Raw genomic sequence first — 21,699 nt, 5'->3', positions numbered from 1 at the left:
GTATAGGCAGAAGTTGTTGCAGGTAGCCCACTCCATCCCACTTGCAGGACACCAGGGGATCACCCGCACCAGAACCCGGCTATTGCAGCATTTTTACTGGCCGTGGGCATCTACAGCAGTGACAGATTTTTGCCGCTCCTATGATGCCTGCCAGCGAGTAGGCAAGTCGGGCGAACGTATGATGGTCCCCCTAAAGCAACTCCCGGTGATCAGTGAGCCTTTCCAGAGGGTAGCAGTAGACATAGTGGGACCCCTCCAGGTCCCTAGCTGGACGGGGAAGTGCTACATCCTCACGGCGGTCAATTTTGCAACCAGGTACCCTGAGGCTGTGGCACTTTCATCCATTGAGGCTAGAAAGGTAGCTGAAACTTTAATAGGGATTAGAGTAGGGTTCCCTAGTGAGATCCTAACCGATGAATGGGTGCAATTCATGTCCGAATTGCTCCAGTGTCTCTAGGCTACATGCGGGGTGGCAGCCCAACGCACTGCCCCCTCCCACCCCCATACAAACGGACTGTGTGAGTGGTTCAATGGTACCATGAAGCAGATGCTGCGAGTAGAAGTTGAACAGAAAGACTGGGAGATTCATTTACAGCATTTGCTGTTTGCGTACCAAGAGGTATCACAAGAGTCCACCAGGTTCTCACCTTTTGAACTTCTACATGGTCGCAGAGTCCGGGGACCGCTTGACCTGTTCCATGGGGGATGGGAAGGGGATACTACTGATATTGATGCTTCTGTGCTACAGTATGTGGTAGAGCTCAGGGACCGGTTAGAGGTGCTCATGGGGTTAGCACAGGCTAACCTGAAGGATGCTCAGACCAAGCAGAAGCGTTGGTATGACAAAAATGCCCACAGCAGAGTTCATCCCTGGGCAGCAAGTGCTTGTTCTGAAGCCCACTCGGCAGAACAAACTCATGGCTGCCTGGGCCGGCCCGTATACGGTACTCCGGCGGATGAACGAGTGCAACTATGTTCTGCAGTTAGATGACGAGATAGATAGACAGAATATACCATATAAATATGTTAAAAGCATATTTTGCGAGTGAGCCATCAGTGCTGGCTATCTGTAGCCCACCGATGGGGGACCCGGCGAGCCAAGCTCTGCCCGATCTCCTTGGGGAGTCTAGGAAGGGGGGCACCATAGAGCAGGTAGAGATAGGTCCCGAGCTCGAAGCACCCCAGCGGGTGCAGACACGGGCTATGTTAGAGCAGTATAATGTTCTGTTCATGCACAAGCCGGGCAGGACCCATATTACTGATCACCCAGTCCACACCGGAGATCAGAGACCTGAGTAAGAATGCCTATCGGGTATCAGCAGAGTTGAAGAGTAGCATGGATGAGGAGGTAGAAGAGATACTGGCCCTAGGGGTAATTGTACCGTCTCAGAGTCCTTGGGCTTCCCCGGTAGTCCTGGTACCTGAGAAGGACAGGACCACTCGGTTCTGTGTGGACTTCCAGCAGCTCAACGCTCAGACGGTGTCGGATGCCCTCCCATGCCCCGCATGGACAAGTTATTTGATGAGCTTGCGGAGGCAAGGTATCTGACTACCATGGATTTGTTCAGGTGGTACTGGCAAATCCCTCTGACTCAGGAGGCACAGGAGAAGTCAGCTTTCATCACTCCGAGTGGCTTATATGAATTTTTAGTGACGCCATTCGGGATGAAGAATGTCCCGGCTACCTTCCAACGCCTGGTCAATCGGTTACTGGAAGGGATGCAGAGCTTTGCAAGGGCATACCTGGGTGATATAGCTGTGTTTAGCAATTCCTGGGAATCACATTTAGTTCATGTAGCAGCGGTGCTGAAAAGGATCAGGGAAGCGGGCTGACTCTCAACCCCTCAAAGTGTCTAGTCGGGATGACAGAGGTACTGCACCTCGGGCATAGAGTAGGCGGGGGGCATCTCCAGCCAGAGCCGGCTATGGTAGAGGCAATCCTTGAGTGGCCAGTGCCCCGAACCAAGAAGCAAGTTATGGCTTTCTTAGGCACCGCTGGCTAGTATAGGAAGTTAGCGCCCCCGTATAGCGCCCTGGCCAAACCCCTGGCTCAGAAGAAACTCTTGGTTCTGGTTACCTGGTCTCCCGCTTGCGAGGAGGCGTTCCAGGCTCTGAAGTCGGCCCTGGCTGGTGCTCCCGTCCTGGCAGCACCCGATTACAGATAGCGATTCCTGGTGCAGACCGAGGCCTCGGACTATCGTGTCAACGCACACACACACTACCACAAGCACAAACACACTAGCACACACACACTAACACAAGCACACACACACTAACACAAGCACACCCACACTAACACAAGCACACCCACACACTAACACAAGCACACACACACACACACACACACTAACACAAGCACACACACACACTAACACAAGCAGACACACACTAACACAAGCACACACACACACACACACACACACTAACACAAGCACACACACACTAACACAAGCAGACACACACTAACACAAGCAGACACACACTAACACAAGCACACACACACACACACAAGCACACACACACACACACACACACACACACACACACACACACACACACACACACACACACACACACACACACACACACACACACACACACACACACACGCACACACACGAACACAAGCACACACACACACACACACTAACACAAGCACACACACACACTAACACAAGCACACACACTAACACAAGCACACACACGAACACACACACACTAACACAAGCACACACACACACGCACACTTTAGCAACTCTGATAATCTTTTAACCCTTGTGCATCCAGAGGCTTCTTTATTATTTGTTTTATAATTCACTTTAATATTCATTTAATATATATTATTAGAAGTATTTTATATATATATATATATATATATAAATGTATTTTATATAATTATTACTGACTATGCGTCAGCTATGAAGGAGTTAAACACAAGCTTGTGCGCAGACCTGCTTGTTATTCAAGGATCAGGGGACCAATCAGAATGAAGTGAGCGGAGCAGCCACTGCAGCACTGTATGTGAGCTGCAGTGTGAGGAGCAGCAGCAGCACCACCTACCCTGAGAGCGTCCTGTGCCCAGCACCTACCCTGAGACTGTCCTGTGCCCAGCACCTACCCTGAGACCGTCCTGTGCCCAGCACCTACCCTGAGACCGTCCTGTGCCCAGCACCTACCCTGAGACCGTCCTGTGCCCAGCACCTACCCTGAGAGCGTCCTGTACCCAGCACCTACCCTGAGACCGTCCTGTACCCACCACCTACCCTGAGAGCGTCCTGTGCCCAGCACCTACCCTGAGACCGTCCTGTGCCCAGCACCTACCCTGAGACCGTCCTGTGCCCAGCACCTACCCTGAGACCGTCCTGTACCCACCACCTACCCTGAGACCGTCCTGTGCCCAGCACCTACCCTGAGAGCGTCCTGTGCCCAGCACCTACCCTGAGAGCGTCCTGTGCCCAGCACCTACCACTGAGACCGTCCTGTGCCCAGCACCTACCCTGAGACCGTCCTGTACCCACCACCTACCCTGAGAGCGTCCTGTGCCCAGCACCTACCCTGAGAGCGTCCTGTGCCCAGCACCTACCCTGAGACCGTCCTGTGCCCAGCACCTACCCTGAGACCGTCCTGTGCCCAGCACCTACCCTGAGACCGTCCTGTACCCACCACCTACCCTGAGAGCGTCCTGTACCCACCACCTACCCTGAGACCGTCCTGTGCCCAGCACCTACCCTGAGACCGTCCTGTGCCCAGCACCTATCCTGAGACCGTCCTGTGCCCAGCACCTACCCTGAGAGCGTCCTGTGCCCAGCACCTACCCTGAGAGCGTCCTGTGCCCAGCACCTACCCTGAGACCGTCCTGTGCCCAGCACCTACCCTGAGAGCGTCCTGTGCCCAGCACCTACCCTGAGAGCGTCCTGTGCCCAGCACCTACCCTGAGAGCGTCCTGTGCCCAGCACCTACCCTGAGACCGTCCTGTGCCCAGCACCTACCCTGAGAGCGTCCTGTGCCCAGCACCTACCCTGAGACCGTCCTGTGCCCAGCACCTACCCTGAGACCGTCCTGTGCCCAGCACCTACCCTGAGACCGTCCTGTGCCCAGCACCTACCCTGAGACCGTCCTGTGCCCAGCCCCTACCCTGAGACCGTCCTGTGCCCAGCACCTACCCTGAGACCGTCCTGTGCCCAGCACCTACCCTGAGACCGTCCTGTGCCCAGCACCTACCCTGAGACCGTCCTGTGCCCAGCACCTACCCTGAGACCGTCCTGTGCCCAGCACCTACCCTGAGACCGTCCTGTGCCCAGCACCTACCCTGAGACCGTCCTGTACCCAGCACCTACCCTGAGAGCGTCCTGTGCCCAGCACCTACCCTGAGACTGTCCTGTGCCCAGCCCCTACCCTGAGACCGTCCTGTGCCCAGCACCTACCCTGAGACCGTCCTGTGCCCAACACCTACCCTGAGACCATCCTGTGCCCAGCACCTACTCTGAGACCGTCCTGTGCCCAGCACCTACCCTGAGACCGTCCTGTGCCCAGCACCTACCCTGAGACCGTCCTGTGCCCAGCACCTACCCTGAGACCGTCCTGTGCCCAGCCCCTACCCTGAGACCGTCCTGTGCCCAGCACCTACCCTGAGACCGTCCTGTGCCCAGCACCTACCCTGAGACCGTCCTGTGCCCAGCACCTACCCTGAGAGCGTCCTGTGCCCAGCACCTACCCTGAGACCGTCCTGTGCCCAGCACCTACCCTGAGACCGTCCTGTACCCAGCACCTACCCTGAGAGCGTCCTGTGCCCAGCACCTACCCTGAGACTGTCCTGTGCCCAGCCCCTACCCTGAGACCGTCCTGTGCCCAGCACCTACCCTGAGACCGTCCTGTGCCCAACACCTACCCTGAGACCATCCTGTGCCCAGCACCTACTCTGAGACCGTCCTGTGCCCAGCACCTACCCTGAGACCGTCCTGTGCCCAGCACCTACCCTGAGACCGTCCTGTGCCCAGCCCCTACCCTGAGACCGTCCTGTGCCCAGCACCTACCCTGAGACCGTCCTGTGCCCAGCACCTACCCTGAGACCGTCCTGTGCCCAGCACCTACCCTGAGAGCGTCCTGTGCCCAGCACCTACCCTGAGACCGTCCTGTGCCCAGCACCTACCCTGAGACCGTCCTGTGCCCAGCACCTACCCTGAGACCGTCCTGTGCCCAACACCTACCCTGAGACCGTCCTGTGCCCAGCACCTACCCTGAGACCGTCCTGTGCCCAGCACCTACCCTGAGACCGTCCTGTGCCCAGCCCCTACCCTGAGACCGTCCTGTGCCCAGCACCTACCCTGAGACCGTCCTGTGCCCAGCACCTACCCTGAGACCGTCCTGTGCCCAGCACCTACCCTGAGAGCGTCCTGTGCCCAGCACCTACCCTGAGACCGTCCTGTGCCCAGCACCTACCCTGAGACCGTCCTGTGCCCAGCACCTACCCTGAGACCGTCCTGTGCCCAACACCTACCCTGAGACCGTCCTGTGCCCAGCACCTACCCTGAGACCGTCCTGTGCCCAACACCTACCCTGAGACCATCCTGTGCCCAGCACCTACTCTGAGACCGTCCTGTGCCCAGCACCTACCCTGAGAGCGTCTGGAGCCCAGCACCTACCCTGAGAGCGTCCGGAGCCCAGCACCTACCCTGAGAGCGTCCGGAGCCCAGCACCTACCCTGAGAGCGTCCGGAGCCCAGCCCGTCCCCACTGCTCCGCACTATGATGTCCTGTGCTGAGCTCATCACCATGTGCCTGCTGTCTGCTAAACACAGCCAGGGCAGGAAGCCCCCCGCTGCCCCTCCGCTCTCAAGCAAAGAACTTTCCATATTCCATGATGTGAGTACAGCCTCCTGCATCCCTGGGACTGACTATACCCCCGATACCACTAACATTGACAGACATGGCCCTGTATATGGTATTCTATACGTGCATTTCCATATGAGAGATATATATATACAGCTGTATATAAATAAGAATTAGTGTGTATATCTATATATATAAATGTAAATATATATACTTGTGTATATGTATATATTATATATATGTATGTATATATATATAAGATTATATATTTATATATAGCAAATGGAAATATTACTGTGTGCTCACTTGCATGTCTTAGACAGGTCTGCACCCCTAAAAGACAGGGGTGCCCAATGCTACATCCAATTGACAAAACATATATGGTAATAAGAATACAGTTTAAATACTTCAATAATAATAATAATAATTACTTGGTTATTTAGTTAAATCCTTTGGCCAAAACATCGTAATCCTGCATACCACGTCAAGGTATGACCAAAATAATGCACTTTCTGTTAGTCTTTTTGTGTGTTCATATATTACTTTTATCCCTTAGCACCTCCAGTTTTACCTTATATTGTTATCATCTTTTGCCTTAGTTTTATTACTTTGATGCAAATATTTTATGCTATTTAGGGTACGGGTTTAGCCTTTGTTTATATATATATATATAGTGTGAGCGACTTCCTTTTGTGTGTGTTTTATATATATACACACACACACACACACTAAACACACACACACTCACACACTAAACACACACACACTAAACACACACACACTAAACACACACACACTACACACACACACTATTTATATAAGGGCTGCAGAATTATCCCACACTGAAGAAGGGAGGTTTATGACCTTTCGATGCATTTCCTCTGCTGCCAAGTCGCTGTGAAGGCACCTGCTGTTAGGTTACCACGGTGGGAAACCGCGTGCGGTCCCCATCGCAGGCAGAGCGATGTCCCGCCGGCTGTAACCCCCTCACCGCCAGGCGCCGCGCAATGCCGTATCCTTGCTGACAGCCATTTACATTCGAAGTATGTTTTGAATATACATGCATACATGACATATTATATATATATATATATAAAGCAGAAAATAGCCGTGTTAGTCCAGTTGCGATAGTGCAGAATAAATGAGTTCTTCAGTATTAGGTGATACCTTTTTTATTGGACTAACAATTTATGTCATAGGGCAAGCTTTCGAGAGTTCTCCTCTCCTTCAGGTCAAGCAATACCTCCTCTCTTCTGCAGGTCAAGTATTGCTTGACCTGAAGAAGAGAGGAGAACTCTCGGAAGCTTGTCCTATGACAAATTGTTAGTCCAATAAAAAAGGTATCACCTAATACTGAAGAACTCATTTATTCTGCACTATATATATATATATATATATATAAAAACCCTCCACAGGAAAGCAAATATGCAAATATAGCTGTATGCTCATCTGCATGTCTTAGGCAGGTCTGCAACCCCGCCTTTCCCCATTATCACCCAGCATACAGCACTTCCACTGCAGCAAGGGATTCTGGGAAATGACATGCAAATATATATGTATATAACATGCACATACAGATGTAGCAGGCGTTACTGCTCCCGTTAACGCGCTGCGCTGTGTGAACGCTGCTACGGTGTTTAACAGCAGAGCGATTGTTGGCCAGAGAGAGAACACACGTGTTTTTTTCACACGTTATTTGGTGTGTTAACTCACGTTAATGGGGTAATAACACCTGCTACAGCTGTATGTATATAAATGTTACGTATGTGTATAGGTATATTCAAAACATAATTATATATACTGTATATGTTTGTGTGTGTATCATATACATACATACATTATATGTATATAATAGATTTGGTGTACCATGAAAATGATGCCATTTTTTTAAAGGGTCATTTAAATATGTCACAGTGTATAGGTCACTTTGTCCGGGGTGGGGATGACCTTTCAATGCAATACTGGCCCCTATATTTGAAGGGCAATTTATTTAAATATTATTATTAAGATTTTTTTGGGGGTGCTCTGGTAACGGCTTAGAATGTCTGCAAGCTACCGGCTGCACTCGGTACCCGCTCTATTCAGTGGCACAAAATGCTGCTTGGTAAGAAAATGTATGATGGCGATTACGGTTGTGATAAATAACACTTGGGGGGGGGGGGAGGGGAAGGGGGAGAAAGAGAGAGAAAGGGGAGAGGGAGTAGGGTTGCCAGGTGTCTGGTGTTGAACTGGATTGTCCTGTATTTGGACACTCTCTCCAGTAAAAAATGAGAGGTACTGTAATACTGGACATGTGTGTGTCCGGTATTACCTCCCTAGACACAGTGACCTGACGCAATTGAGAGTGAGGGGGGGAGGAGAGTGAGGGGGGGAGGAGAGTGAGGGGGGGAGGAGAGGGAAAGAGTGGCAGGGGAAAAGGGAATAATAGGGGAGGGGGAAGGAACGAAGATAGAGCGAGAGATGCGGGAATAGGGCAAGGGGGAGAAAGAGAGGGGGAGAGAGTGAGGGGGAGAAGGGTGAGGAGAGGGGGTGGAGGGAAATGGAATAAGAAGGGTGGGGGAAAAAAGAAAGATAGGGGAGAGATGCGGGACTAGGGATAGGGGGGCGAGGAGAGAAAGGGGAAGAGAGAGAGGGGGGAGAAGACAGTGAGGGGGGAGGCGAGAGAGAGAGAGAGAAATTGAAAATTGAATAATAGAGGAGGGGGAACAAAGATAGGGGGAGTGATGCGGGAGTGGGGAAAGGTTGGGGAGGGGACCAAGGGGAGAAAGAGAGAGGGGGGGGGGGAGAGAGTGAGGGGGAGAAGGGCGAGGAGAGGGGAAGGAGGGGGAAAGAACAAAGATAGTAGGAAGTAGGGAAAGGGGGGAAAGAAGAGAAAGGGGAAGAGAGAGAGTGGGGAGAAGAGAGTGAGGGGGGAGGAGAGGGATAGGGGGAGAGATGCGGGGAGTGGGAAAAGGGAAAAATAGAGGGGGGAGATGAGGAAACGGAAGGAAAGTGGAAAGTGGCCGAGAGAGAAAAAGAGGGGAGAGACAGAGAAGAGGCGGAGGAGAACGGGGAAAGGAGAAAAAAGGAGGGACAGAAAAAGGGGGGAAATTTGGACAGAGGGTGAGAAGGTTAGTCTGAGGACGTGTGCGTGTGCGTGTGCGTGTGCGTGTGTTTGATCACAAGGTTTTATTCCTTTTTATTCATCCCTGAAACTATTCATTGTATTTCCTGCTCTCCTTTCTCTTCTGCAGATATTCCGGAGAGCGGACAAGAACGGTGAGTGTCTAATACCCACCCCCCCAACCTCCCCTCTCTGCGGGCGCTCGGGGGGTCTGCATGTGTCTAATACTCCCCCCTCCCACCCCCACTCCAAACCTCCCCTCTCTGCGGGCGCTCGGGGGGTCTGCATGTATCTAATACTCCCCTCCCCACCCCCACTCCAAACCTCCCCTCTCTGCGGGCGCTCGGGGGCCTACATGTGTCTAATACTCCCCCCCCCCCACCCCCACTCCAAACCTCCCCTCTCTGCGGGCGCTCGGGGGGCCTGCATGTGTCTAATACTCCCCTCCACCCCCACTCCAAACCTCCCCTCTCTGCGGGCGCTCGGGGGCCTACATGTGTCTAATACTCCCCCCCCCCGCCACCCCCACTCCAAACCTCCCCTCTCTGCGGGCGCTCGGGGGTCTGCATGTGTCTAATACTCCCCCCCGCCACCCCCCACTCCAAACCTCCCCTCTCTGCGGGTGCTCGGGGGGTCTGCATGTGTCTAATACTCCCCCCCACCCCCACTCCAAACCTCCCCTCTCTGCGGGCGCTCGGGGGCCTACATGTGTCTAATACTCCCCCCCCCACCCCCACTCCAAACCTCCCCTGTCTGCGGGCGCTCGGGGGCCTACATGTGTCTAATACTCCCCCCCCCCACCCCTACTCCAAACCTCCCCTCTCTGCGGGCGCTCGGGGGGTCTGCATGTGTCTAATACTCCCCCCCCCCCTCCACCCCTACTCCAAACCTCCCCTCTCTGCGGGCGCTCGGGGGGTCTGCATGTGTCTAATACTCCCCCCCGCCACCCCCACTCCAAACCTCCCCTCTCTGCGGGCGCTCGGGGGTCTGCATGTGTCTAATACTCCCCCCTCCACCCCTACTCCAAACCTCCCCTCTCTGCGGGCGCTCGGGGGTCTGCATGTGTCTAATACTCCCCCCCCGCCACCCCCACTCCAAACCTCCCCTCTCTGCGGGCACTCGGGGGGTCTGCATGTATCTAATACTCCCCCCCACCCCTACTCCAAACCTCCCCTCTCTGCGGACGCTCGGGGGTCTGCATGTGTCTAATACTCCCCCCCCCACCCCTACTCCAAACCTCTCCTCTCTGCGGGCGCTCGGTGGTCTGCATGTGTCTAATACTCCCCCCCCCCCCCACCCCCACTCCAAACCTCCCCTCTCTGCGGGCGCTCGGGGGCCTACATGTGTCTAATACTCCCCCCCCCCCACCCCTACTCCAAACCTCCCCTCTCTGCGGGCGCTCGGGGGGTCTGCATGTGTCTAATACTCCCCCCCTCCACCCCTACTCCAAACCTCCCCTCTCTGCGGGCGCTCGGGGGGTCTGCATGTGTCTAATACTCCCCCCCCCGCCACCCCCACTCCAAACCTCCCCTCTCTGCGGGCGCTCGGGGGTCTGCATGTGTCTAATACTCCCCCCCTCCACCCCTACTCCAAACCTCCCCTCTCTGCGGGCGCTCGGGGGGTCTGCATGTATCTAATACTCCCCTCCCCACCCCTACTCCAAACCTCCCCTCTCTGCGGGCGCTCGGGGGTCTGCATGTGTCTAATACTCCCCCCCCCCCACCCCCACTCCAAACCTCCCCTCTCTGCGGGCGCTCGGGGGCCTACATGTGTCTAATACTCCCCCCCCCACTCCAAACCTCCCCTCTCTGCGGGCGCTCGGGGGTCTGCATGTGTCTAATACTCCCCCCCCCCCCCACCCCTACTCCAAACCTCCCCTCTTTGCGGGCGCTCGGGGGTCTGCATGTGTCTAATACTCCCCTCCACCCCCACTCCAAACCTCCCCTCTCTGCAGACGCTCGGGGGGCCTACATGGGGAAGGGGGAGAGGAAGTGGGGAGAAAGGGGGAGAGGAAGGGGACAGGAGAGGGGAAAGGGGGGAGAAAGGGGGAGGGGAGGGAGGGAGGGGGAGATGTTTGTATGTATATATCATTATTTATATAGCGCCATCCAGGTACATAGCGCGTAACAGCAGTAATACACAGGACATGATAATATAACAATTAGAATAAGTGCATCAGACATAAAAGTAACAATAGGAAAGGGGGTCTCTGCCCTGAAAAGCGTACAATCTACTCGGGTGAGGGGAAGATGCGAGGGGGAGGTGGAGATGGGGGCAAGGGGAGGGGGGATATGAGGGTGAAGAGGGGGGCGGGAGATATGGTGGGAAGGGGGACATGCAGTGTCAGATTTCCCATTAAGCCCGGGCCTAAGGCGGCAAAATTTGAGGGCGGCAAAAATGTCCGCCCTCATTTGCATTGGCCGCGCTCTTGGGCCGATCGGACCTAATTGGAATTACCGGTGCCGCCCGCCTCCGTCATGCCGCCCTTCTTCTCCTTCAAAATCGAGCGTCAAATGAGGTCGCGGACGTCACCACCAACGTCGCACGGCGTCCCGTTGCCATGGCAACCGTGACTTTGCGACGTCAGTTGCCACGGGATACTGAAGGAGAAGCAGGGCGGCAGGACGGAGGCGGCAGACACAGGCAAGTGCCTAAGGGCGGCGGATTTGGAAATCCGCTACTGGGTACATGGGGGGAGGGGGGAAGGGGAGATATGGGGGGAGGGGGGAAGGGGAGATATGGGGGAAGGAGGAGACGAGAGAGGGAGAGAGATTCTAGAACATATGCCTTTTAATCTCACGCAGATGATGGGAAGTTATCTTTTGAAGAGTTCAGGACTTTCTTCTCTGACGGGGTTCTGGATGGTGAGGAGATGAGAGAAATGTTCAACAGGATAGACCGACACGGCACCAAGTGAGTAAGGGATCTCGGGGCAAATCAGGGAGATCCCATGAGTTTGTGTGGGCAGTGGGGGGAGGTGAGGGGCTTGTGTGGGGAGGGAGGTGAGGGGCTTGTGTGGGGAGGGAGGTGAGGGCTTTGTGTGGGGAGGGGGAGAGGGTGAGTGCTTTGTGTGGGGAGCTAGACATTGTGTAGTTATTGCTCAGAGAAGAACTAAGCGTTGTGTAGTTAGTGCTCAGAGAGGAGCTAGGCATTGTGTAGTTAGTGCTCAGAGAGGAGCTAGGCATTGTGTGGTTAGTGCTCAGAGAGGAACTAGGCATTGTGTCGTTAGTGCTCAGAGAGGAACTAGGCATTGCGTCGTTAGTGCTCAGAGAGGAGCTAGGCATTGTGTAGTTAGTGCTCTCAGAGAGGAGCTAGGCATTGTATAGTTAGTGCTCTCAGAGAGGAACTGAGCTAGGCATTGTGTAGTTAGTGCTCTCAGAGAGGAGATAGGCATTGTGTAGTTAGTGCTCTCAGAGAGGAGCTAGGCATTGTGTAGTTAGTGCTCTCAGAGAGGAGATAGGCATTGTGTAGTTAGTGCTCTCAGAGAGGAGCTAGGCATTGTGTAGTTAGTGCTCAGAGAGGAGCTAGGCATTTGTTTGATTCTTGTTTGGTTTTATACCTTTAAGAAGAATTAACCTGCTAACAGATCTTTACACATCCTGCCTTTAATGTGAGAGCAAAGACCTTGCAATTTGGCCGAGTTGTCACTATATATATATTGTGTTGACAGGTGGAATCTCTGATCTATCGTCTGGTTTATTTGTCTGGTGGGTCTGATTACGGTGTACTAAGGCAGGGCGGACTCAGTCCCCACCGTAACACAACGTAACACACAGAGTTTGTGGATATAAGAGGGGTTACACACTGAAGAGATGTTTCTGTTGAGGGACTGCGGCTTTAGGACATCACTACGGGGGGATAGTAACTGTTTCCAGTCTGATAACAGTAGCACGCGTTCTGACTGTTAATGGAAGTGGCGGCTGACGAGGGAGATGGGACAGTCAGGAAGGGGAGAGGCTCCAACTGTTCATCCAAATGTAGAGCAGTTAGGGGAGGAGTTATAGGGAGTGGTTAGGGGAGGAGTTATAGGGAGCCATTAGGGGAGGGATTATAGGGAGCTGTTAGGGGACGGGTTATAGGGAGCCGTTAGGGGAGGAGTTATAGGGAGCCGTTAGGGGAGGGGTTATAGGGAGCCGTTAGGGGAGGGGTTATAGGAAGCTGTTAGGGGACGGGTTATAGGGAGCCATTAGGGGAGGTGTTATAGGGAGCCGTTAGGGGAGGGGTTATAGGGAGCCGTTAGGGGAGGGGTTATAGGAAGCTGTTAGGGGACGGGTTATAGGGAGCCATTAGGAGAGGTGTTATACTGTAGGGAGCCTTTAGGGGAGGGGTTATAGCGAGCCATTAGGGGACGGGTTATAGGGAGCCTTTAGGGGAGAGGGTTATAGGGAGCCCTTATGGGAGGGGGTTAAAAAGAGAAGTTAGGGAGGGGTTATACAGAGCAGTTAGGGGAGGGGTCATAGGGAGCCATTAGGGGTAGAACTCATATATCCACTGCTCCTGTTAACCCCAATACCAGTGTTTTCAATCTATTACCTAATACAGGAGTGCGGTTCCCATTAAACAGGGACTGACCACACTGATGATACGCCAGTTACTGAAGGCATCTTAAAACCCTATATACATACATGTGACATATTTAGTTAACCTCTTCATAGCCACAGGGTCCAGCAATGCATTGCAGGGCATATCCAGGCCCCTCTGGCTGTGAAGGGGTTTATGTATATGTATGCATATGTATGTACATATGTATATGTGTATGTATCGTCCATCTTTTACAAATCCTTTATATAAATCCGGAGGAGCTTACACTTCTCTTTCTTTCTTACAGCAACATGGACATAGAAACGCTACGTGGTGAGTTCCATTTAATTAATTGCTTGTAACTTTCCCGTAGGAGGAGTTATAGGGAGCGGTTATATGGGGTAATAGGAGGAGTTATAGGGAGAGGTTACATGGGGTAATAGGAGGAGTTATAGGGAGCGGTTATATGGGGTAATAGGAGGAGTTATAGGGAGCGGTTATATGGGGTAATAGGAGGAGTTATAGGGAGCGGTTATATGGGGTAATAGGAATTATAGGGAGCGGTTATATGGGGTAATAGGAGGAGTTATAGGGTGCGATTATATGGGGTAATTGGAGAAGTTATAGGGAGCGGTTATATGGGGTAATAGGAGGAGTTATAGGGAGCGGTTATATGGGGTAATAGGAGTTATAGGGAGCGGTTATATGGCGTAATAGGAGGCGTGATAGGGAGCGGTTATATGGGGTAATAGGAGGGTTATTGGGAGAGTTTATATGGGGTAATATGAGGATTTAGAGGGAGGGGTTATACGGGGCAAAAAGAGGAGTTAGAGGGAGTGGTTGTATGGGGCAATAGGAGAAGTTGTAGGGAGCGGTTATATGGGGTAATAGGAGGAGTTATAGGGAGGGGTTATATGGGGTAATAGGAGGAGTTATAGGGAGAGGTTATATGGGGTAATAGGAGGAATTATAGGGAGCGGTTATATGGGGTAATAGGAGGAGTTATAGGGAGGGGTTATATGGGGCAATAGGAGGAGTTATAGGGAGGGGTTATATGGGGTAATAGGAGGAGTTATAGGGAGTGATTTTATGGGGTAATAGGAGGAGTTATAGGGAGCGGTTATATGGGGTAATAGGAGGAGTTATAGGGAGCGGTTATATGGGGTAATAGGAATTATAGGGAGCGGTTATATGGGGTAATAGGAGGAGTTATAGGGTGCGATTATATGGGGTAATTGGAGAAGTTATAGGGAGCGGTTATATGGGGTAATAGGAGGAGTTATAGGGAGCGGTTATATGGGGTAATAGGAGTTATAGGGAGCGGTTATATGGCGTAATAGGAGGCGTGATAGGGAGCGGTTATATGGGGTAATAGGAGGGTTATTGGGAGAGTTTATATGGGGTAATATGAGGATTTAGAGGGAGGGGTTATACGGGGCAAAAAGAGGAGTTAGAGGGAGTGGTTGTATGGGGCAATAGGAGAAGTTGTAGGGAGCGGTTATATGGGGTAATAGGAGGAGTTATAGGGAGGGGTTATATGGGGTAATAGGAGGAGTTATAGGGAGAGGTTATATGGGGTAATAGGAGGAATTATAGGGAGCGGTTATATGGGGTAATAGGAGGAGTTATAGGGAGGGGTTATATGGGGCAATAGGAGGAGTTATAGGGAGGGGTTATATGGGGTAATAGGAGGAGTTATAGGGAGTGATTTTATGGGGTAATAGGAGGAGTTATAGGGAGCGGTTATATGGGGTAATAGGAGGAGTTATAGGGAGCGGTTATATGGGGTAATAGGAGGAGTTATAGGGAGCGGTTATATGGGGTAATAGGAGGAGTTATAGGGAGCGGTTATATGGGGTAATAGGAGGAGTTATAGGGAGTGATTATATGGGGTAATAGGAGGAGTTATAGGGAGCGGTTATATGGGGTAATAGGAGGAGTTATAGGGAGTGATTATATGGGGTAATAGGAGGAGTTATAGGGAGCGGTTATATGGAGTAATAGGAGGAGTTATAGGGAGGGGTTATATGTTGTAATAGGAGGAGTTATAGGGAGCGGTTATATGGGGCAATAGGAGGATGAGTTTTGCTCTCACTGTATACACGTGGCTGTGGATCTGGTTACTGTGGCTCGTGCTCTCACTGTATACACGTGGCTGTGGACCTGGTTACTGTGGCTCGTGCTCTCGCTGTATACACGTGGCTGTGGATCTGGTTACTGTGGCTCGTGCTCTCGCTGTATACACGTGGCTGTGGATCTGGTTACGTGGCTCGTGCTCTCGCTGTATACATGTGGCTGTGGATCTGGTTAAGTGGCTCATGCTCTCGCTGTATACACGTGACTGTGGACCTGGTTATTGTGGGTCGTGCTCTCACTGTATACACGTGGCTGTGGACCTGGTTACTGTGGCTCGTGCTCTCACTGTATACATGTGACTGTGGATCTGGTTACTGTGGCTCGTGCTCTCGCTGTATACACGTGGCTGTGGATCTGGTTACGTGGCTCGTGCTCTCGCTGTATACACGTGGCTGTGGATCTGGTTACTGTGGCTCGTGCTCTCGCTGTATACACGTGGCTGTGGATCTGGTTAAGTGGCTCATGCTCTCGCTGTATACACGTGACTGTGGACCTGGTTATTGTGGGTCGTGCTCTCACTGTATACACGTGGCTGTGGACCTGGTTACTGTGGCTCGTGCTCTCACTGTATACATGTGACTGTGGATCTGGTTACTGTGGCTCGTGCTCTCGCTGTATACACGTGGCTGTGGATCTGGTTACGTGGCTCGTGCTCTCGCTGTATACACGTGGCTGTGGATCTGGTTAAGTGGCTCATGCTCTCGCTGTATACACGTGACTGTGGACCTGGTTATTGTGGCTCGTGCTCTCACTGTATACACGTGGCTGTGGACCTGGTTACTGTGGCTCGTGCTCTCACTGTATACATGTGGCTGTGGATCTGGTTACTGTGGCTCGTGCTCTCACTATACACGTGGCTGTGGACCTGGTTACTGTGGCTCGTGCTCTCACTGTATACACGTGGCTGTGGACCTGGTTACTGTGGCTCGTGCTCTCACTGTATACACGTGGCTGTGGACCTGGTTACTGTGGCTCGTGCTCTCACTGTATACACGTGGCTGTGGACCTGGTTACTGTGGATCGTGCTCTCGCTGTATACATGTGACTGTGGATCTGGTTACCGTGGATCGTGCTCTCGCTGTATACATGTGGCTGTGGACCTGGTTACTGTGGCTCGTGCTCTCACTGTATACATGTGGCTGTGGACCTGGTTACTGTGGCTCGTGCTCTCGCTGTATACACGTGGCTGTGGACCTGGTTACGGTGGCTCGTGCTCTCACTGTATACATGTGGCTGTGGACCTGGTTACTGTGGCTCGTGCTCTCACTATACATGTGGCTGTGGACCTGGTTACTGTGGCTCGTGCTCTCACTGTATAAACGTGGCTGTGGACCTGGTTACTGTGGCTCGTGCTCTCACTGTATACAAGTGGCTGTGGACCTGGTTACTGTGGCTCGTGCTCTCACTGTATAAACGTGGCTGTGGACCTGGTTACTGTGGCTCGTGCTCTCACTGTATACACGTGGCTGTGGACCTGGTTACTGTGGCTCGTGCTCTCACTGTATACATGTGGCTGTGGACCTGGTTACTGTGGCTCGTGCTCTCGCTGTATACACGTGGCTGTGGACCTGGTTACGGTGGCTCGTGCTCTCACTGTATACATGTGGCTGTGGACCTGGTTACTGTGGCTCGTGCTCTCACTATACATGTGGCTGTGGACCTGGTTACTGTGGCTCGTGCTCTCACTGTATAAACGTGGCTGTGGACCTGGTTACTGTGGCTCGTGCTCTCACTGTATACATGTGGCTGTGGACCTGGTTACTGTGGCTCGTGCTCTCGCTGTATACACGTGGCTGTGGACCTGGTTACTGTGGCTCGTGCTCTCGCTGTATACACGTGGCTGTGGACCTGGTTACTGTGGCTCGTGCTCTCACTGTATACATGTGACTGTGGACCTGGTTACGTGGATCGTGCTCTCGCTGTATACACGTGGCTGTGGACCTGGGTACTGTGGCTCGTGCTCTCGCTGTATACATGTGGCTGTGGATCTGGTTACGTGGATCGTGCTCTCACTGTATATATGTGACTGTGGATCTGGTTACGTGGATCGTGCTCTCACTGTGTACACGTGGCTGTGGACCTGGTTACGTGGATCGTGCTCTCACTGTGTACACGTGGCTGTGGACCTGGTTACGTGGCTCGTGCTCTCACATGACGGATTGCTGTAAATGTTACTGCCCCGGGGGGATCTGCATGAATATTTTATTGGGCCACCGCATGGGAGCGGACAAGACCCGATGAATCAATCGCCCATTAACCCCGTGGGGTGATTCAGACCCTCCTGCCCTCAGCAGTGGCGCCGGTGGGGTGGAATTGTAACCCCTTCACTGCCAGAAGGCATCTCACCTATTAAACACGCCACCCGCTTCCTTTGGTCCCAGGACGGACTGGGCCTTCAATCCTTAGAGTGCCACTGTCCATCCGGCACCTGGCAATCAGGTAACCTCACCATAGCCACATGGGGGCCCCGGAGTGCCAGGCCTCGTAACGGGGGGACTATGGCATGTGGCATCCAAGGGCTTAGACATGGATGGAAGGGGGTTTTAAGGTTATCCCTGCTTCAGCACAGGTGGCTCAGTCATTGAACCAGCTTCAGTCTTCAAGGGCCACCACCAGATCAGGTTTTAAGGATATCTCTGCTTCAGTACAGGTGGCTCAATGAGTGACTCAGTCATTGAGCTGTGCTGAAGCAGGGATCACCTGCAAACATGGTGGTGGACCTTGGGGACCGATGTTGGCCACCCCAGATGGTGCGTTGGGGATGAAGCTCAGCGGTGGAGCGCAGGCGTTGCACGTGTGTGGCGCCAGGTTCAATCCCCGACGTCTCCCGTTGGGTTGTGTGAAGATTTATAGAGTCACACGTTTAATTAAGTAAAAGTTCCCCCGGCGGGGAGGGTTTCAGGGACACGTCTCCAGATCAGACGTGGAACGGATCAGCATTGAGTACTTACAAAGCCGCAGCCCGAGGCTGCACCCGCGTTCCCGGAGAAAACAAGAGACAGATCAAAACAGCTTAAACCTACAAATGAACATCTCAAAGGGAATCTGGGACAGCTGGGGCCGCGCGATCTGTTTAATACGGAGGTCTGTAACCGACGTCTCCTGAGTGCACAAACTGGGGCAAAGGAAATGAATAAAATATCTCATTAGAATATGCGCATCACTTGATGCCTCAATAATTCCTTTTATTGCCCCATATAACCGCTCCCTCTAACTCCTCCTATTACCCCATATAACCGCTCCCTCTAACTCCTCCTATTACCCCATATAACTGCTCCCTATAACTTCTCCTATTACCCCATATAACACCTCCCTCTAACTCCTCCTATTACCCCATATAACTGCTCCCTATAACTTCTCCTATTACCCCATATAACTTCTCCCTCTAACTCCTCCTATTACCCCATATAACCGCTCCCTATAACTTCTCCTATTACCCCATATAATCGCTCCCTATAACTCCTCCTATTACCCCATATAACCACTCCCTATAACTCCTCCTATTACCCCATATAACCACTCCCTATAACTCCTCCTATTACCCCATATAACCGCTCCCTATAACTCCTCCTATTACCCCATATATCCGCTCCCTATAACTTCTATTACCCCATATAACCACTCCCTATAACTCCTCCTATTGCCCCATATAACTCCTCCTATTACCTCATATAACTAATCCTACTGCCTCATATAACCGCTCCCTATAACTCCTCCTATTATCCCATATAACCGCTCCTTATAACTCCTATTACCCCATATAACCACTCCTTATAACTCCTATTGCCCCATATAACTCCTCCTATTACCTCATATAACTAATCCTACTGCCTCATATAACCGCTCCCTATAACTCCTCCTATTACCCCATATAACCGCTCCCTATAACTCCTCCTATTACCCCATATAACTCCTCCTATTACCTCATATAACTTCTCCTATTACCCCATATAACCACTCCCTATAACTCCTCCTATTACCCCATATAACCGCTCCTTATAACTCCTCTTATTACCCCATATAACACTCCCTATAACTCCTCCTATTACCCCATATAACCGCTCCTTATAACTCCTCTTATTACCCCATATAACCGCTCCCTACAACTCCTCCAATTACCCTATATAAACTGTCCCTATAACTCCTCCAATTACCCTATATAAACTCTCCCTATAACTCCTCCAATTACCCTATATAACCGCTCCCTATATCTTCTCCTATTATTATATAAACGTTTCTCCCCTCACCTCTCTACCCCATGCCTCTCTTTCACGCCCCCCCCCACATCTCTCTCCTCCTACCCCTATCTCCCCCACCCCTCACCACCCCACATCTCTCTCTGCATAATCTCTCTCTTCCCTCACCCCCTCCTCCCTCTCCACCCACCTCTCTCTTCCTACATCTACTCCCCCCTCTCTCCCTCCCCCTCCCCCCTCTCTCCCCCACCTCTCTATCTTTCCCCTCTATCTCCCCCACCTCACTCCCCCCTTCTTTCTTTCTCTTTCCCACCTCTCTCTTTCCCCCCACCTCCCTCGCCTTCCACCTCTCCCTCACTTTTCCCTCTCCCCCGCTTCTCTCTCTCCCCAACCCTCTCTGTGCCCCACCTCTGTTTTCCCTCCAACTCTCTGCCCGTCCACCTTTTGCTCCCCCCACCTCTCTCTCCCCACCACTTCTCTCTCCCCACTTCTCTCTCCCCTCCACTTCTTTCTTCTCCCCCCACTTCTCTGTTCCCCCCACTTCTTTCTTCTCGCCCACTTCTCTCTTCTCCCCCACTTCTCTCTCTCCCCCTTCTCTATCTGTCCCCCTCTTCTTTCTCCCCCCCACCCTCGCTCTCCCCCGTACCTCTCTCTCTCCCACCCTTCTCCCTCCCCCCTTACTTCTCTCTCCACCCCGTCACTTCATTTTCTCCCGTCACTTCTCTTCCCACCCCCCCACTTCTCTCTCTCTCCTCCCCATCCACGTCTCTATCTCCCCCCCACTACTCTCTCCCCTCCCCCACCTCTCTCCCCCTCCCCTGACGAATGTAAATCATTCACCATTTTAGTTTCCCTCTAATGTATATTTACTTATATTTAAGGTATTTACTACCTTACGGATTATTTCTTGAATAGATTGGAAGGCGCCTTACAGAATAGCACCACGTAATAAATATGGATCTCCAGAACTGAACCCAGTCCTCTAAATAAGGCTTACCCAAAACAAAAACCCATGAAGTGACACTACCCCCATTTTACTGCTAACACCTTCCTGTACAAACTCCAGCATCCAACTGGCTTTCCCCATTGTGCGTCTAATCTTCAGCCACCCTAAGCAACGTCACCCTAGTCCCCATATTTGGGGCGTACTGGTACATCACAGCATTCACGGCGGGGGGGGCCAAGATGGAAGTGTTGACCTAGAGCCTGGTCGGTGCACACATATCGTTGACTGGGTGGAGACGACAGCCTGTTGAGCTTGGGTTTGGCCGAGGAATTGGACCCAACAGATCTTGAAGTTGGGACACGACATCTGTTGGGCTTCCAAAATTGCTGGCCTGGCTCCCCCCCCCCCCCCCTGCTGTGCTTCAATCTACATTTCCCCATTCAAAGGAGAGCGTGGAGGTTTTTGATACGGCAATTAAAATGAATATGGTATAATTTAGTTGTCACTGCTGAAGGAGGCTTCATGGGAGTTTCCTAATTTGGGTATCAAGATTCAAGACATCATTTTGATGCTTAGGTATGTAGTCCATCTTTACCAAGACGTCTTCTGCCGTAAGACAGCTTCTGCCCCTAGAGACCGTCGACTCCTGGAGTTGGAAGGTGCCTTGGGGCCGAAGACTGCTTGTTAGATATGACCGGTAATTCCTCTGGCTTCTCTCTTGGTTTGCGTTTCAGATTATTTCTCGGGGCACCTTGGGGAATACACCGGTGTTCTTACAGCTCTAGAAACCCTGAACATTGCGATCCTGTCGGCGATGGACAAGACAAAGATGGTAAGATTTCTCAAAGATGGTAAGTGGGTCATTTCATAAACGCAGTGTGCGTCCCTAAGTGAATTAGGGAACGGGTATATGGAGCAATAGGGGGAGGTGTAGGGAGGGGTTATATGGGGCAATAGGAGGAGTTATAG

The 21,699-nt window shown here is 52.3% G+C and overlaps 1 protein-coding gene across 2 annotated transcripts in view; it reads left to right on the top strand.

Annotated features, from left to right (window-relative positions):
- Window positions 1-21,699, top strand: part of NECAB3 (N-terminal EF-hand calcium binding protein 3) — a 118,787-nt gene that overhangs the window by 25,018 nt on the left and 72,070 nt on the right. Inside the window, exons 1-5 of one of the 2 annotated variants that reach the window (XM_075571917.1) lie at window positions 5,630-5,861; window positions 9,062-9,086; window positions 11,736-11,844; window positions 13,760-13,785; window positions 21,465-21,562. In XM_075571917.1, the coding sequence (XP_075428032.1) occupies window positions 5,745-5,861; window positions 9,062-9,086; window positions 11,736-11,844; window positions 13,760-13,785; window positions 21,465-21,562 (375 nt within the window). In that variant the 5' untranslated portion in view covers window positions 5,630-5,744. Of the gene's footprint in view, window positions 1-5,629; window positions 5,862-9,061; window positions 9,087-11,735; window positions 11,845-13,759; window positions 13,786-21,464; window positions 21,563-21,699 lie in introns of those variants that run through there. The other variant, XM_075571918.1, reaches the window with a different exon arrangement.

Source organism: Ascaphus truei, chromosome 15 (genome assembly GCF_040206685.1).
Source record: "Ascaphus truei isolate aAscTru1 chromosome 15, aAscTru1.hap1, whole genome shotgun sequence".
NCBI lineage: Eukaryota > Metazoa > Chordata > Amphibia > Anura > Ascaphidae > Ascaphus > Ascaphus truei.
This window is presented reverse-complemented; position numbering and strand designations above follow the sequence as displayed.